Raw genomic sequence first — 15,366 nt, forward strand, 5'->3', positions numbered from 1 at the left:
TCGACGTTTGTACTCTCTTATCATAACGTGGCTGAAGAAGAAAGTCTGTGTAAGGTAGTCACCGTCCTCATCCTCACCCACCCCATCGCTCTTCTTGCCTGTATAACAACCTAGACAAGATGTCATCCTATAACACCCTCCCTGTAAGTCTTATCTACCCATCCCCCTCCACTTCACAGTATTTGCAGACAGTTGACCATGGTATACCTCTCGCAGCTCCATGAGACGCTCAACCTATATGTCTCACCCACCGCATACGTATTCGAACCTGCCTCTTCATCATCCCCAACTCACGGCTTCGATGGGCCTGCTTTCGTTAACGAGAAGGATTCAAGGGAGAGTTTGTATGTGGATAGAAGGACGGGTCGAATGAGCTTGAATGGTGGGTATAATCTTCTGGCCAGTCTTTCGTTAATTGAGCGATAACTGCTACCTATGCTCTATGACCTTAGCTGACCAATCATTATATCCTCAGAATCATCCCAAATACCATTCGGGAAAGAAAAAGTTATAACTTGTTATGGGATCATTGGAACTTTGAGTCTCGCTACGAGTGAGTAATAGTCGTCTTTCTCCTAGCATTCTCCTTGTCGTCCGAAGATATACATGTACTGAGCTCCTACTTTGTTATCGTTTAGCCGACTTTCTTTTGATTATAACATCTCGAACTCCCTCTTGTCGACTCCTCTCTCAACCCATATACCTAGCAACCGATTTCCGTTTACTCCCCCTATCACCACTCTCAACCTCTTCCACCATCCTCGATCACCCTGTCGAGAAAGAGCTCATCTCCTTGGTAGAACAAGGTTTGAAGTCAGGTAGATTATGGTTCTCCTACGGATGGGATTTGACAAACTCCCTTCAGAGGCAGAATGCACTTGCTCAAGATGGCGAAAAGAAGAATTGGCCATTATGGAAGAAATCGGATGAAAGGTTTTTCTGGAATAGGTATTTGATGGGGAAGATGATTGATTTAACGGAGAATGGTGGTGTTGATGTGAGTCAATTGATCCCCTCTCTGACATTGCTATTCATGTATAACGCTGATGTCCCTCTCTGCTTTTGCAGTTGAGCAGATTCATCTTACCTGTAATGTACGGATGTGAGTATTCCTCGTGTTCAGAATAAGTTCCGCTGTACACTAGGTGAGAACTAAATGAGTACTGACTCTTGATTGACCAGCCGTCGAACTTCGCTCCACGACACTGAACAACCGCGATCTTCTCTTCCTCCTCATCTCCCGTCGATCAAGGCATCGAGCCGGTACACGATACTTCTCACGAGGTCTTAATTCCCAAGGTCACGTGTCCAACTTCAACGAGACGGAGCAGATAGTCTTGTTCGACCCTTTACCGGAGAACGGGAATTCCAACTCGTCAAGAAAAGGTAGAGTAGATGGACGAGAGAGATTAAGTTTCGTACAGACTAGAGGAAGCGTACCACTTTTCTGGGCAGAAGTCAACAATTTGAGGTATAAGCCGGATTTGCAGATTATGGATTATACTGAGACTGTGAGTGTTGGCTCTAGGGGGCACTCGTCTGATGATGATGATGATGAACGAAGGAGCAAATGTGGAATATCTATCATTTTCCGATGAGTTTAGCTAATCTTGCTCTGTACCTCACAGCCTAACGCCCTATCAACTCATCTCCACTCAATGATCGACCTCTACGGCGATGTGCATCTCGTCAACCTCGTCAATCAAAAGGGACACGAACAGCCCGTCAAAGAAGCTTTCGAGCGATACATGTCTTTAGTCAAATCATCTGATTCACGTATCAACGAAAAAGCACATTACCTATATTTCGATTTCCACCATGAATGCCGTAAACTTCGATTCGATAAGATTCAACTTTTGATCGATAGGTTAGAACCTGAATTGGAGAAGATGGGATGGTTCCATTCTACCAACCCTGGTTCTTCACAGTATGGTAATTCCTACCATACGAGTTCAGATAATGGTGAGAATGCCAGTGTGATAAGTAGACAACAGGGTGTGATCAGGACGAATTGCATGGATTGCTTAGATAGGACGAACGTCGCTCAGTCCGCTTTGGGTAGATGGGCGCTGAATAGACAATTGAGGACGGTAGGGATTATCAATATAAAAGAGAGTGTGGAGGATCATGAGGAGTTCATGACTATGTTCAGACATGGTGAGTGATCTGACGATTGCATCGCGCCATGTAATCCGCTGCCGGACTGGCCCATTTCACTTTCAGGCTTTTCTTGACTTTCCTCTCCTTCCGAGCTGACAATTTGCACTTCTGCAGTCTGGGCGGACCACGGTGATACCGTCTCAAGGGCATATGCAGGTACAGGTGCCCTTAAAGCGGATTACACGAGGACGGGTAAGAGATCGAAAGAAGGGATGTTGGAAGATGGTTATAAGAGTGTGATGAGGTATATAAGGAATAACTTTTTCGATGGTGATAGGCAGGTGAGTATGATTTTCTCTTCAGGGACAAGTCAGGGGACAGTCGCTAATCATATTCCGCGGGTTGATAGGACGCATTTGATATCCTCACAGGCGCTTGGGTAGCCAAACGAGGTGGTATTCCCCCTTTGACAGATACAAGACCATTGCTTATGCGAGCGGTGAGTTAGCTATCTTGTTGACCAATCCGAGTGCCAGCTAATCTCTTGATGTGATAGATGCCTTATATCTTGGCTTTCGCACTTACCATGATTCTGGCGGCTGTAACACTACCTCGAACAAGTGGTAAGTCCACGTATTTGCCACTTCAAGTAGTAACCGAAACTGACAAACAATCAATTGCTTCGCAGAACTGTCCATCTACTCATTCCTGTTCCTTTGGGTGTTTTTAGCGTTCTTCTCAGGATCATATATATGGGGTAATGTAAGTTGTCTTGACCAGCATGTGACCTGTATGCAGCTTACCTATTCTGTTCTGGACATTAGGGAACATCATACGTCTCTTGGCCAAGGTTGAACCCACCCTTAGAAGTACTCTCATGGAATGGTCCAGGTGCCAGATCCATCGCTAGAGGAAGGGGCTTATCTCTCGCTAATGTAATTCCAATCTTCAATAAGAGGCATGTGGCTGGGAGTAACAGTGGGGGGATCGGAGGTAGACCGGCGGTATATAAGATGGAGGAAGTTGAGTTGGGTAAAAGGAAAGGTGCTTTGATTGATTAAGTCATCGGTGTGTGATGGAACGAAAGACTCGTACAGTACAACCTAGTGGCATATGACATTCGGATAGAGTTGATACGATATGGTCACTTTCCTTTTGGTGGGTTGGTAGAGTAGACTGATATGACATATAGAGTCTCTTTTGGTATTACAGTTCATGATATGATGCGATATGAGTATGTTCACAATCATGTTCAACGTTTATCATATTGCAGTGACAAAGAATTCGGTGTTGAAAAGACACGATGCCGTACATAATGCAGAAATTAGTTAATATTCAATATATACAGATATTTTTGTACATTACAGTAAGTTACAGTGATTACTATTACTCGTATCAACAGTTCACAGAGTATGTACAGTACATACTGTTAATACTTGAGAAGTGTCATACCTCCATAATTCTGTCTCAGATCCTTCGATGTACACGTATACGGTACGGCCCATTTAACGCCATACAGCTCAGTACTTGTTATCCTGAACAGGACGACAGAAACATCCAACCCAATCTATCAGTCAAACATCCTGACTTGAAGAATCAAGGAGTAAGCTATGTACTGGACTTACTCTGTATCCGATTTCACATCGAGGATTATTCTATAATAAGTATATGCAAGTTCGGTAGTTTCAAGAACGATTACTTTATCTTTATTATCTTTGAGAATTTTCACTACACAACAACAATTAGTCAGCTATTCATACATACACGTATATAATACCTTGTATAGGCTGTATACAGATAAACTCACCATAATCATCATCGGAAATATCTTTGACATTGATGGACTCGGTCTGTAAACCCGTTAACATGTTCAAAACGACTGATGGAGAAGTTCTGTCGATGAAGTCCGAGCTCAGTGGTGAAGGCATATTTTCCAATAAAGCTAATTCTAAACCTTGCCACCACCTTCGTTATCAGATTATCAGCATTACTTGAATAAAATTCCGTATCCGTATACCTGACTGTATCACATCAAATCGTACCGGGAATTATCCCTCAAACAAACAAAATTTACCAATTATCTTCGACTTGTTCAACAGAATATTCACTCTTTACATCATCTAGATCATAAATGAAAGATTTCCTACTCGTACCTCCTTGTGATTCTGTCTGTGAATCAACATTATGTAAGAGGAAACTCCCATTGATAGTCTTCATTCCCTTCTGTCCGACACCATTGGTCAAATCGACGATATGATCATCAACCCAATTTGGTGGTGGATGAAGAGCAAGAGCAGCTAGGGAATGTTTAATTCCCGTTAAGTCTCCAAGTGTATCATCTGAAAAGCCACGAGAGCATATAGTTTTATTAACATACCAATACGTATAAATACAGTAACGAACAGATTCAGTGCAATCAGTCACGATTGAGAATTGTCATCATGTAGTACGAGTACGAGTACAGTTTTCAAAAACTCACATTGTTTGATATCCTTATATGAAGGTCCCTGTGAACTCATCAATTGTACACCCTCTTCACCAGATTCTTGACGAGCGCGGATATCTTGTTCCTGTGGCGGTGACGGAGCTCCCAGTGCCGATCGCAGAGTAATGAGCGTACTCAGAAGGACACAAACTGGGAACATATTGATGTAAGTATGACATGCCATGTCATGTCGTGGACTGCGTACGAGGAGATGAGGGCAAATGGGAACTCACATTGAGTCAGGCGAAACATATTTGAAGACGGGTTCACAGCCAAGTTACAGTGAACTACACAATATAATGCAAAAATGTATCAATAACAAATCAGATGTGTGACACGTTGACAGATGCTGTATGGCTTTTCTCTTGAAAAACAGCAGAACTTTATGATAATATTCCCCTCAGTCATGCACTATGTGGAAGAGGGCCAATTCACCATTCATAAAAGATCCTTCCTTTGATTCATATATGCTATAACAAACATTTGATTGATCTTCGATCAAAGGAGACTCAGGAATAGGGGATGGATACTGTGATTGTAGAGATGATCCAATATTCATTTTGGTGGCAAGTTGGCCCAGGGGATTTAGATTACCTGGCGATACAGTATCACACACCCGCCTCCAACTGTTTGCAGTTTACTGTATGTCGTAGAAGACAGTGAATGGATAGAATCAGAGGTACCAGTTGTTGTAAGTGAGGAAAAACGGACGTTAGATATCATCCTTATAGTCAGTACCTACACGCAGCATATAATATCCGTTATAGCTATCGGAACTATTTTATCTATAGACTAAGGAAGTGCGCTTTATTCAGTTTCAAGCGGAAAGGTGATCCTTTCTTCTCAGCTCTCTTGGATGAGCGTGCATTGTTCTGTTCACGAGGTCGCTATATCGTTCACTATCACCTCCCACGCGATGTACGGTATGTGGGAATTGCACATGCTCGTTTCTCCCACGACCCCCATCATTTTCGTATCGGAACGATATTGAGCTCTGTATGGAACATTCGTCTTGGCAGCGATATTAATATACAAATTTCTAACAATATGCCTCGCAAAGCATTCTCAAAATACAGAATGGTTCCATGTCCCTGTCCCGCTGACCATACTTCCCAACGATTCATCTCCAAACGACGTCAGAATCGGAAGGATGATGATAGGCAGAGCTCGGGACGGGGACATTGTATGAGAGTGGCAGAAGGTCACGAAGATACGACAGTGATATGTACAACCTGTGTGAGTAACTCGTCGACTCATATGCTTTGGCTATGTAAATGCCGAGTGTTGATTGATGAGCCTGCGGATATTGCTATATTTAGAGCGATCGATGGGGTCATAGTCAAGCTTCTTCAGCAATGTGCAAGAGTCGTGCTCAAAACAATTCCCTCACACGAGCACTGGACGCATACCCCGCCTACAAAGCGGCGTGTTCAGGAGAGGATAGGAATCCACTAGAATGGCGATTGTACTACAGAAAATGGCTCAGTCAAGACCAAGCCGGTGCACCAAACGTTCCTGACGATGCACGATCTATCCGAAAGCCTAGAAGAGTCGCAAAACTTGATACTACTAGGGAGGAAAAACGGACGTTGATTCACTCGGATAACGCAATCAGAGGTTGGCGAAGCAGGCGAGAGTACAGAGAAGCTTCTGAAGAGCGTCCCTCTATTGACGCAGGTGACACGATTAGCGAAACGTATCCGACGCGGCACCTTCCTGGATCCGAGATAGACTTCAATCGTCCACAAGAAGGGATCGTCACCAGCTATGATCACAGCCTCTCAACTCCCTCTGAAGCATCTGCAACATCCCCTTTGACAACGGATTTTGCAGTGGAGAGCAAACTGTATGCTACTCTTCTAGTGGAGGGATATGGATCCCCTGATACGCCGAACTACGGATTTGGGAATCAAGATGCTCTAATGACAAGCATTCCAAGCTCTTGTGGGTATTCTACTAATCCGGTTTATACTGAGCCCGATTGGGATATTCCTTAAAATGGTGAATCCCAAGGTTGACAGAAAGACTCATCTCCAAATGCATGAATTACGAATGGGTCGTTCTTCGTAGGACTCATACAAGCGCTGGGGACGTTGAGGGTATCTGGATACAAATCGTGGCAGAAGGAGCTCAAGGATGTGCATATGATACACGATAGACTCAAATAGAAAGGATCTTTTGTATCGTACAAGCGAGACCCCCAGGGTCAAATCATGTCAAAGGACATGCATTCAAACCATGTACAATGCATGCATATAGCTTTAAACCACGAACATCGAACAAAGGTGATCTCGAAATGGTCATACGTCGTAAACTTACATGTAGGAAAACCTAGATACCCCTGGTGATTTTAGTACTGCAAGTTACTTGTATCTCATTCAAACGATATTAGAGTAGATAGATGGAAAGGAGACGAGACCACTTCAGTGACTATTCTCAATACACATGGTCTGCTCTTTCGATATAAGATCCAGAGAATGGCCAAAAGAAGAAGTGGATTCACACTGGTCGAATGTCCTTGTCCAGGCGATCACATTAGTAGTAAATTTACCAAAATGAAGAACGGCTCTTCACTTCTACTCCAATTTCAGGAGGTCGTCATATGATGGAAAGTTATGGTACAGGGAAAGAAACGATCTGTTATAAATGCGTGAGTCAGAAGACTAACATTCCTCTCGTTGAACTGCCAACAACAGTGCTGTATGGACATGGAACTGACAAAATGGATTGGATGATTTCTTATACTGGTGCGGTAGATGACAGATTATTCTCATTCACACCTGTTCGCAACTGAATGTACGAAAAGAGGAGAGCACAACCTTCTTACTGACGCTGTAGAGAGAGTTACCCATCATACCAAAGAGAATGTCTGGTAGATGAATTATACCCCAAACCGTGGGCGAGACACGTCGTGGATACTGTGGCAGGTAAGAAACCCGAAGGAATGAAAAGCATGAAAAGGCGGAAAGGTTCACATCGTCAGATCTCAGATGGAAGTAGATCAAGGAACTAGTCAGACAGGTGTAAATTGCAATCAACAACAAGGAGTAGCAAGACTAGCTGTTCGAGTCAAAACCGTCTGGAAAAGAGTGATGAGCACCAGCAGGATGCTACTGGAAGAACGAAGAATTCGATTACCTATCAAGGACGATGTGAGGGAAGACGAATAGTCGATTGACTCAGCAGCAGTAAAACTAAAAGCAAGGGTAGTAGTACCTCTTTGAATGTTTCGGATATCAAAGATTCGGACCAATATAAGAAGTATGGACGTGGGGTTGATGGGGCTGGGAGATGTAGGGTGAACTGTCAGCTGTATGGTGACGATGAAGTAATGTTGTGCGGGCGATGTGTAAGTCAGTTGAAATAGACTAGATATCATCCTCATGGTACTTACACTAGACACTTGTGCCGACGAAATACTCACAGGTTCAAAAATCCGGTACAGCTCGAGCGTGGGGCGAAGAACATCCCAGATCCGATAGATCCACATCGTTACATGATCTCATGGAACTATATACAAAACGTGTAGAAGCGAAACAACACCAAAATGGAATACCGCTACGAGATCGTCAGAGAACCGTACCGTGGAGGGTTTTACCATCTATATTCAAAAGTGTCTATCATCCAGAGTATCTGCAATATTCACAGATCAGTGCGGACGATACACTCGGAAGGCAGCTTTCTCAATTACCTCCTGGACAGATGGAAGATGTGACGGGGATCATGTTCGGATGTGCCAGGAGGACATGCAGCGAGGAGGACGATGAGAAGGAGGAGGGCGAGGAAGACATGGACTTGATCGACGTGGAATTCCCTCCAACCATCAGGAACAGCTTCGATGGACAATTCACGGAATCTCATATGTCATCGCCTGCTTCAAACTCAACTCCTATGACGTCTTTCAGTGATATGGTCGAGCATGAGGGAAATGCGGAACAATTTCCTGATGATGAGGCGATGTTATTGGACTATGAGTCGTTTACGTAAGGAGAACTCAACTATATCGATCATCCGGAAAACATGGATCTATTGTATGACTTGAAAGAAATTTGATGGATTGGTCTTCGTCTAAAACATGGAATACTGCATACATCCTACATACTATTTTAACTTCTTCACACTCGTTTACAATTTACTCTTCTCGCTTTCTTCTTTCTGATCCTTCAAGCTAACAACAGTCTTACCGAAATTCTTACCTTCGAACATATCTCTCAAAGTCCCCACGCAAGTATCCAATCCGTACGTGACATGATAATCAGCCTTCATCTTTCCTTCCTTCACCAAGTCAGAGAGGTATTTCGCGCCTTCTTGGAATTTATCGGCGTGGTCGAGGACTATGAATCCCCTCATGGTCGATTTCATGGATACGAGGTTGAAATAGTTGTATATAGGTGCAGGTTTCTCGGCGCTGCAATGACGATGTTCCATCAATATCCCATATGCCGGTCACTAACGGTAAGTGGTGAAAAATCTCACTTATAAGCTGAGATAGCACCACAAGCTATAATCCTCGCATAGGGATTAAGTTGACCCAAAGCGAGATCCAGGATTTCACCACCGACTATAGAGGCATGAGAGTTTCAGATAAGCTTACTTTCGATGTATGTCAGAGACAGGGTTAGATGCAAGGAAGATTTATTGTATTATCGTATTTGAGAATTCGACTTACCATTATCAAAGTAAACGTCAATTGTACCGACCTCCTTGAACTTCTTTTTGAAATCTGCATCCTTGTAATTCAATACATTATGAGCTCCGAGGTTTTTAAGGTAGTCGAGTTTCTCTTGAGAGCCAGCGATGGCTGTTACGGTACATTTAGGGTGGGCGACGGCAATTTGGGTCGCGATCTGGTATATAATCCCGTTGGTCAGTTCAAGGTACTTATCATACGAGCGGATATGTTTTACATCGTCGAGGATGTCGAAAGATGACGAAGTGAGTGTTTGAATGAAGAGTATACTCACTTGGCCTACTGCACCTGCCGCGCCTGAGATGACTACATGATCACCATCCTTGAGTTTACCAATCTCGAAGAGACCCTATATCATTTAGACACATCAGGTCAGCCATATTGAACGGGACTGCATCATGTAAGCTGTACGTGAGAGCACGTACGATGTAAGCTGTCATTCCGGTCAATCCATATAATCCCATATGATCAATATCCCTTCCACCTTCGGGTGTACTAGAAATTCCCCGTTATCACAGTCAGCAATCCGCCATTTGACTCATATGAATATAGGGTCCGGTATGATGTGCGAATCGATAGTTTCATACTCACACTCTCTTTTGAATGGCTTTACCAGGTCCAGTCCAATACTCCTGCCAGCCAAAGGTATCAAATACCAAATCACCTTCTTTGAAGTTCGAATCGTTCGATTTGACCACTCTACCGAGGGAGGTAGCTCGCATTACTGCGCCAATTTGCACGGGCGGGAGATAAGATCGGACATCATTGAGCCATCCTCGCATGGTTGGATCCTACGAGTCCACCCAAGAACAAAAATGAGACCGAATCGTCAGCTCATCAAACACAGACTGTACTACCTCAGACACAAATGGCTCGATATGTTACATCATTGATGGCTGTAGGGGAGTCAATTGAACACTCACGATGGAGACATATTCAACCTTGACCAATACCTCTCCTTCACCGGGTTGTTTAATTTCTGATTGTTGGATTTTAAAAGTCGTATCTGTGATAGGACCTCTTTGGGGTCTTTCGTGGAGTACGACTTGTTTGTTTTGTTGTTGCGACATATTGACTATGACAGGATGTAAAGGATATGTTGATATTTTAATTGCTAAGTTGTTTCTGGAACTGAGCTGGGAATATGAAACACTCTGCGTCGACACTTTATATATCTATCTATATTGTTCAGAATTAAGGATGCTTACTAAAATTATTCACGGCCTTTGACCTAGCTTCATCGAAACTCCACCAAGTTACTTTCATCTGAATGCTCGTAGGAGGATTCTATAGTACCACCAGTATTCTCAATAAACGTCACCGTCACTCTTCACCGAAACCGGACCCATCCCATCTCACTTTAACCGATCTGCTGTCCACATGTCCTCCGGAAAATTCGGGAATCATCTAAATCATCGTCATCCGCTTTTTAAGGAGGATGTCACCACACTCAAAAACTGAACCTCCACCTTGCTTACTACACCGTATAGAAATACGATTTGACATTAGATTTTACATAAAACACTCTCATACGTGACGATCTATGCGATGATAAAGTACAGAAATGATATATATATAGCAATAGATAATAGTATGCACAACAATGATAATGCTTGTGGTGATTGTAGCAGCAGTAGTGGTAGAGGTTATAAATGTAGGAATAATGTCGTATAGTAGATGCGAAGGAGGTATCTCGTAAGGAGCAAGAAAACATATATTCGTATAATTCGTGTGATCGCACAGTATAGACGTTGGGCGATTCATCTATTCACTATCTGAAATAGCGATAACTTGAGATCTGTGTCTTCTTGACCTCCTTCCTCTAAAGACAGGTTCATCATCGTCATCTTCGGCATCTTTGTCGTTGTCAGTTGGTGCATCATCTTCATCAGGGTCAATCCGTCTTGATCGCTTTTTGATTCTATGAAAAGAGCATTAGCGTCTCACTTCCTCTATAAACATCATTGACTTGTGACGAGAACTCACCTCCTTCTAGGAGCCTCATCTACACTCTCCTCTTCATCATCACCGTCTATCATAGATAGATCCCCTTCTCCATCCTCCTCTTCTTCCTCTTCCACATCATCATCAATGAATGAGCCTCCATACTCATCTTCCGAGTTCGGCTCTCTCTCATCCTCACTAGACCCATACGACCCGTCATCATCCTCAGCTTCATCATCTATACCAGTCAATATGTTGAGTAGGTTGTTAAGTGGTGGCGGAGGCGGAGGAGCGTTCCTGTTTCTCCTTGAACGAGGTGTCCACGTTCCATCTCTTCTTCGCAGTCCGTCTTCGACATCACTTGAATCACTCGAACTTGAGGTAGAGGATCCATCGTCATTATCATTGTCAATTCTGATGACGTCTCCATCGCCTAATACACTCCCATGGACCGATTCTTCTTCTCCATCGATCAAATCTAAGTCTTCCCCCAGATCACTCTGATCACTAAATGCCAATTCACACCCTTGACATACACTATCAACAATCTCTCCTAAACACTCGGGACATCTAGTGGTATCGTCCGTAGGATCATACAATTTATAAGTATACGATTCGACGGGGAATAACTTGTCCCACAAATCAACGTCTTGGGATCCAGCAGGAAGAACGTCATTGTGTTGGAAAAGCCCCAGTGGTTCGAGGATGGCCCTAAGGAAGAATAATCTTGCAGGTTTGCGGAGGACGACAGATCGACAGACATGACATAGTTTTGTACGGTATGACAGGTCTGTCTCGGGAGTAATGTCCCCTGGGTGTTCGTGTTTCAGGGCAGTAGGGGAGCGGAACCATTCCATGAGGCTGTGGGGTGCGCGTTTATAAGTTTGTAAGTATCGATTCGAAATCGAAAAAGTCAACTTACCATTGTCTGCATGCCATATGCCCACAAGACAAGCTGAAAATACAGATCACATCAGCTAATGCGACTTAAGAGCTACAACCGAAGATCAGCTGTACTCACACATGAGGGTCATCAATTGTGGTCAGACAGATTGGACACTCGAGAGCATGCGTGATAGCATTTTTGATGTTCTCGTGCTTTTTGATGATCTACACCAAAAGTTGAAGCTCAGCATGTATACATTACAAGTCGCAACACACACAAAATAATGAACGACAACTCACAACCTCGTCATCGATGTTCTTTCTCTTTATTTCTTCTACCTGCTTTCTACCCTCCTCCACCAATCGTTCCTTCTCAGCTCTGTCCATTTTCTCCTTTTCATAATTCACTTTCATCTCCTCCAACTGATTCTGGGCGATATCAACCTTATCTTGCAACTCCTTATACTTCCTCTTCTCTTCCCTTACTTTCTGTAACTCTTGATCTGTCCTCCTCTTTCGTTCTTCTTCACTTTTCAATTTTGCTGTACTTTCTTCTTCTATCAACTGCTTCTTCCTATTTTGTAACTCTTCAATCTCCTTTTTGACTCTCTCAGCTTCTCTCCTGACTTCCTCAGTCCTTGATCTGACTTTTTCCAATTCCTCTTGGGCTAATTTATTTGCTCGTTCCCTCTCTTCCCTTTCTTTTTCCTGAATGATCTCCTGCTCGTTTCTCGCATGATATTCAGCAAGGAATGCCAAGCGAGCTTCTTTCGTCTTCTTTCGTCGATTCTGATCTTTCTGCTTTCTATTTATGATCGGTGAGTTCGTAGATACTGATGAAGAGATAGCGTTGTTCCCATCCTTTTCAGATATATCTGTTGATGGTCGTTTTGGCGAGAGATCGTTCGAATCCATTTCGATATCACCATCAATCTTAGCAGCCGCTTGACTTTCAGGTCCGACTTCTGGTTCTGGTTCAGGTGAACTCGATGGTGATTCAGCAGGTGGAACTCGAATATCCTCGAGCATTCTCGATATTTTTGAAGGTTTCTTATCTTCTTCTACCATAGCCGTTATACGCTCCTCGATTGATTGTCTACCTTCACCCGGTCCCGTACCAGAACCCAAGCCATTGGAATTCCTCTTTTTCTTCTTCTTTCGAGATATCTTACCAGTTGACGAGGGAGAAGGGGGTACTTGAGCTTGCAGGACTAACATATCTCCTTTCCTGTTGTCATTCCGTTTCTCATCTCTCACAAGAAGGTGGTCATCTGTTTTCTGAGTGGATAGGGTGTCTTTTGTCTTTTTGGATGGTTTACGAGTATGGGTGTTAGGCTTACCGCTCTTCTGGTATGGCGAGGCGGCTGCTTTACGATGAGGGGCTGAGGAAGATGTTGTGGTAGGTGGCATTTTGTCTGATCCCCTGAGTCGTCGTCCTTCGGAAAAGGGCAGAGAGTAGTCGAGGAAGAGGAAGGAAGATGAGTGTGTTAAATGTAGTGGTGATTTGGAAGTAGGATCTTACGAGTATGGTGGCAATTACAGTAAGACTGAACACGAAGGGTTGAGTTGATTTTCCTCTGCAGCTCAGGCACTGTTTATATACATTCCCACGGTGCATGGTACAGTGATACGCAGGATGAAAAACAATGCCACGTTGTATCAACTATTTATCATTCAGGGATTACGGTTAAAAGTTATGTCCACCTGCGTCCAGTGTGAGATTTTGATTTTGATTATTTTCGTGAACCGCATAAAAGATCATCAATCGACTGTAGATCCCATCTTCCAAGGTCTCGCATATCAATCTGGATCACTTCTCACCTAGTGTACTGCCTTGCATCGTAAGAACACTCAGTATGGCCCATAAATCCCATCGACAAAAGGCTCTTCAAGCTCAACTCGAAGCTCAACCAACCCTCTCTCTCGTATCTCAAAGAAGCAAGAAACCCGTTCCTCCAAAAGTCGTTGAGCAGTCTATGGACGTAGATGACGATGATGTAGTAATCTCCAGCACAACTTCAGCTACCAATGGTGAACCTAGTAGCAGTACAGCTGGTACAGCCAGTGGTTCCGGATCTGGATTCGCCCCCTTACCCCAATCTCAAGCTAATGGTGTATTGAAAGGTGAATTCAGAAGGATACCTATTCCACCTCATCGAATGACTCCGTTGAAGAAGGAATGGGTGAATCTGTATACTCCTATGGTCGATATGCTGGGATTGCAAGTTAGGATGAATACGCTGAGAAGAGCTGTGGAGTTGAAGGTGAGTCAATAACTGACCTCCCGATTGCAATTCTTACGAATCTTTATCGTCGAGGAAGACGTATGTGATCATTGGGTCAAATGCTGATTGTACTACACTTATATACAGACCTCAGGCCATACAGTCGATTCGGGAGCTATTCAGAAAGGCGCGGATTTCGTGAAAGCTTTTTCACTAGGATTCGATGTCAACGTGAGCCATCTCTTATTTCACTTCTTTTTGCTTTATCCTCAATTGACTGTTTTCTAATCATCTGGGTACATACATAATAGGATGCTTTAGCATTACTCCGATTAGATGACTTATATCTCGACTCGTTCGAAATTAAAGATGTGAAGACATTACATGGTGATCACTTATCAAGAGCTATCGGTATGTCTCCTTCCAAACCCTTATATATTTCGTCAAACCCCGCTAATCTGTGTGACATCCTTCACGGTTCACAGGTCGTATAGCAGGTGAAGGTGGTAAGGTGAAATTCTCAATTGAAAATGCCAGTAGAACCCGTATAGTCTTAGCGGACACGTGAGCTACCTCCCTTCCTCATAGTGGTGAATCAAGCTGATAGACGTTCCTATGTGAATTAGACATATACATATCCTAGGTTCTGTTCAGAATATCAAAATTGCCAGAGATGCAATAGTATCTTTGATCTTGGGTTCTCCACCAGGTAAGCTGAATTGTCTCTTTTATGGTAAGGGAAGTATCGCTCATTTCGATTTCTTGAAAAAATAGGCAAAGTGTACGCTCATTTGAAGATGGTCGGAGCAAGGATGAAACAGAGATTCTAGTTTCTTCACGCATACATATACAATCATTGCTTGTTCTGTCTGTCTTGTGCTGTTTTTGTGCTGTACTATACATACATATACCCCTTCTGCTATGATGCATGTAAATTACGATTCTGATTCCACGGCTGCATGCTGGGTGGCAAAAGCCAGACCAAGAGAAAATCTGCGCCAAAGTGGTATAATTCCGTGTATCGCCGTCCATGTGCC

General features: G+C 43.4%; 8 protein-coding genes across 8 annotated transcripts; 5 read left to right on the forward strand and 3 right to left on the reverse strand.

The window, feature by feature from the left end:
* Positions 1-119: 119 nt before the first annotated feature.
* On the forward strand, positions 120-3,161 carry L199_001674 (uncharacterized protein; the record flags this gene model as incomplete). The annotated part of the gene is made up of 13 exons (XM_064887427.1): positions 120-143; positions 217-382; positions 476-553; positions 639-997; positions 1,069-1,102; positions 1,183-1,511; positions 1,629-1,927; positions 1,976-2,157; positions 2,275-2,441; positions 2,510-2,599; positions 2,657-2,723; positions 2,789-2,862; positions 2,925-3,161. 13 exons carry the CDS (start codon positions 120-122, stop codon positions 3,159-3,161), a joined length of 2,106 nt encoding a protein of 701 aa, XP_064743499.1.
* Positions 3,162-3,529: 368 nt separating this feature from the next.
* On the reverse strand, positions 3,530-4,769 carry L199_001675 (uncharacterized protein; the record flags this gene model as incomplete). The annotated part of the gene is made up of 5 exons (XM_064887428.1): positions 3,530-3,635; positions 3,726-3,828; positions 3,908-4,065; positions 4,175-4,439; positions 4,580-4,769. 5 exons carry the CDS (start codon positions 4,767-4,769, stop codon positions 3,530-3,532), a joined length of 822 nt encoding a protein of 273 aa, XP_064743500.1.
* An 863-nt stretch (positions 4,770-5,632) lies between these two features.
* Positions 5,633-6,582, forward strand: L199_001676 (uncharacterized protein; the record flags this gene model as incomplete). Its single annotated transcript, XM_064887429.1, has 2 exons — positions 5,633-5,821; positions 5,905-6,582. The coding sequence occupies 2 exons, from the start codon at positions 5,633-5,635 to the stop codon at positions 6,580-6,582; spliced, it is 867 nt and encodes a 288-aa protein (XP_064743501.1).
* A 480-nt stretch (positions 6,583-7,062) lies between these two features.
* L199_001677 (uncharacterized protein) lies at positions 7,063-7,461 on the forward strand (the record flags this gene model as incomplete). The annotated part of the gene is made up of 3 exons (XM_064887430.1): positions 7,063-7,126; positions 7,177-7,235; positions 7,342-7,461. The coding sequence occupies 3 exons, from the start codon at positions 7,063-7,065 to the stop codon at positions 7,459-7,461; spliced, it is 243 nt and encodes an 80-aa protein (XP_064743502.1).
* Positions 7,462-7,916: 455 nt separating this feature from the next.
* Positions 7,917-8,638, forward strand: L199_001678 (uncharacterized protein; the record flags this gene model as incomplete). Its single annotated transcript, XM_064887431.1, has 3 exons — positions 7,917-7,934; positions 8,012-8,489; positions 8,574-8,638. 3 exons carry the CDS (start codon positions 7,917-7,919, stop codon positions 8,636-8,638), a joined length of 561 nt encoding a protein of 186 aa, XP_064743503.1.
* A 72-nt stretch (positions 8,639-8,710) lies between these two features.
* On the reverse strand, positions 8,711-10,345 carry L199_001679 (uncharacterized protein; the record flags this gene model as incomplete). Its single annotated transcript, XM_064887432.1, has 7 exons — positions 8,711-8,993; positions 9,062-9,146; positions 9,255-9,432; positions 9,550-9,624; positions 9,701-9,770; positions 9,867-10,066; positions 10,199-10,345. The coding sequence occupies 7 exons, from the start codon at positions 10,343-10,345 to the stop codon at positions 8,711-8,713; spliced, it is 1,038 nt and encodes a 345-aa protein (XP_064743504.1).
* Positions 10,346-11,039: 694 nt separating this feature from the next.
* On the reverse strand, positions 11,040-13,514 carry L199_001680 (uncharacterized protein; the record flags this gene model as incomplete). Its single annotated transcript, XM_064887433.1, has 5 exons — positions 11,040-11,196; positions 11,262-12,080; positions 12,142-12,174; positions 12,241-12,329; positions 12,405-13,514. The coding sequence occupies 5 exons, from the start codon at positions 13,512-13,514 to the stop codon at positions 11,040-11,042; spliced, it is 2,208 nt and encodes a 735-aa protein (XP_064743505.1).
* A 446-nt stretch (positions 13,515-13,960) lies between these two features.
* L199_001681 (pre-rRNA-processing protein PNO1) lies at positions 13,961-15,159 on the forward strand (the record flags this gene model as incomplete). Its single annotated transcript, XM_064887434.1, has 6 exons — positions 13,961-14,368; positions 14,477-14,560; positions 14,641-14,740; positions 14,815-14,893; positions 14,956-15,038; positions 15,104-15,159. 6 exons carry the CDS (start codon positions 13,961-13,963, stop codon positions 15,157-15,159), a joined length of 810 nt encoding a protein of 269 aa, XP_064743506.1.
* Between the last annotated feature and the right edge of the window lie 207 nt (positions 15,160-15,366).

This window comes from Kwoniella botswanensis, chromosome 1 (genome assembly GCF_036426115.1).
Source record: "Kwoniella botswanensis chromosome 1, complete sequence".
NCBI classification, from domain to species: Eukaryota; Fungi; Basidiomycota; class Tremellomycetes; order Tremellales; family Cryptococcaceae; genus Kwoniella; species Kwoniella botswanensis.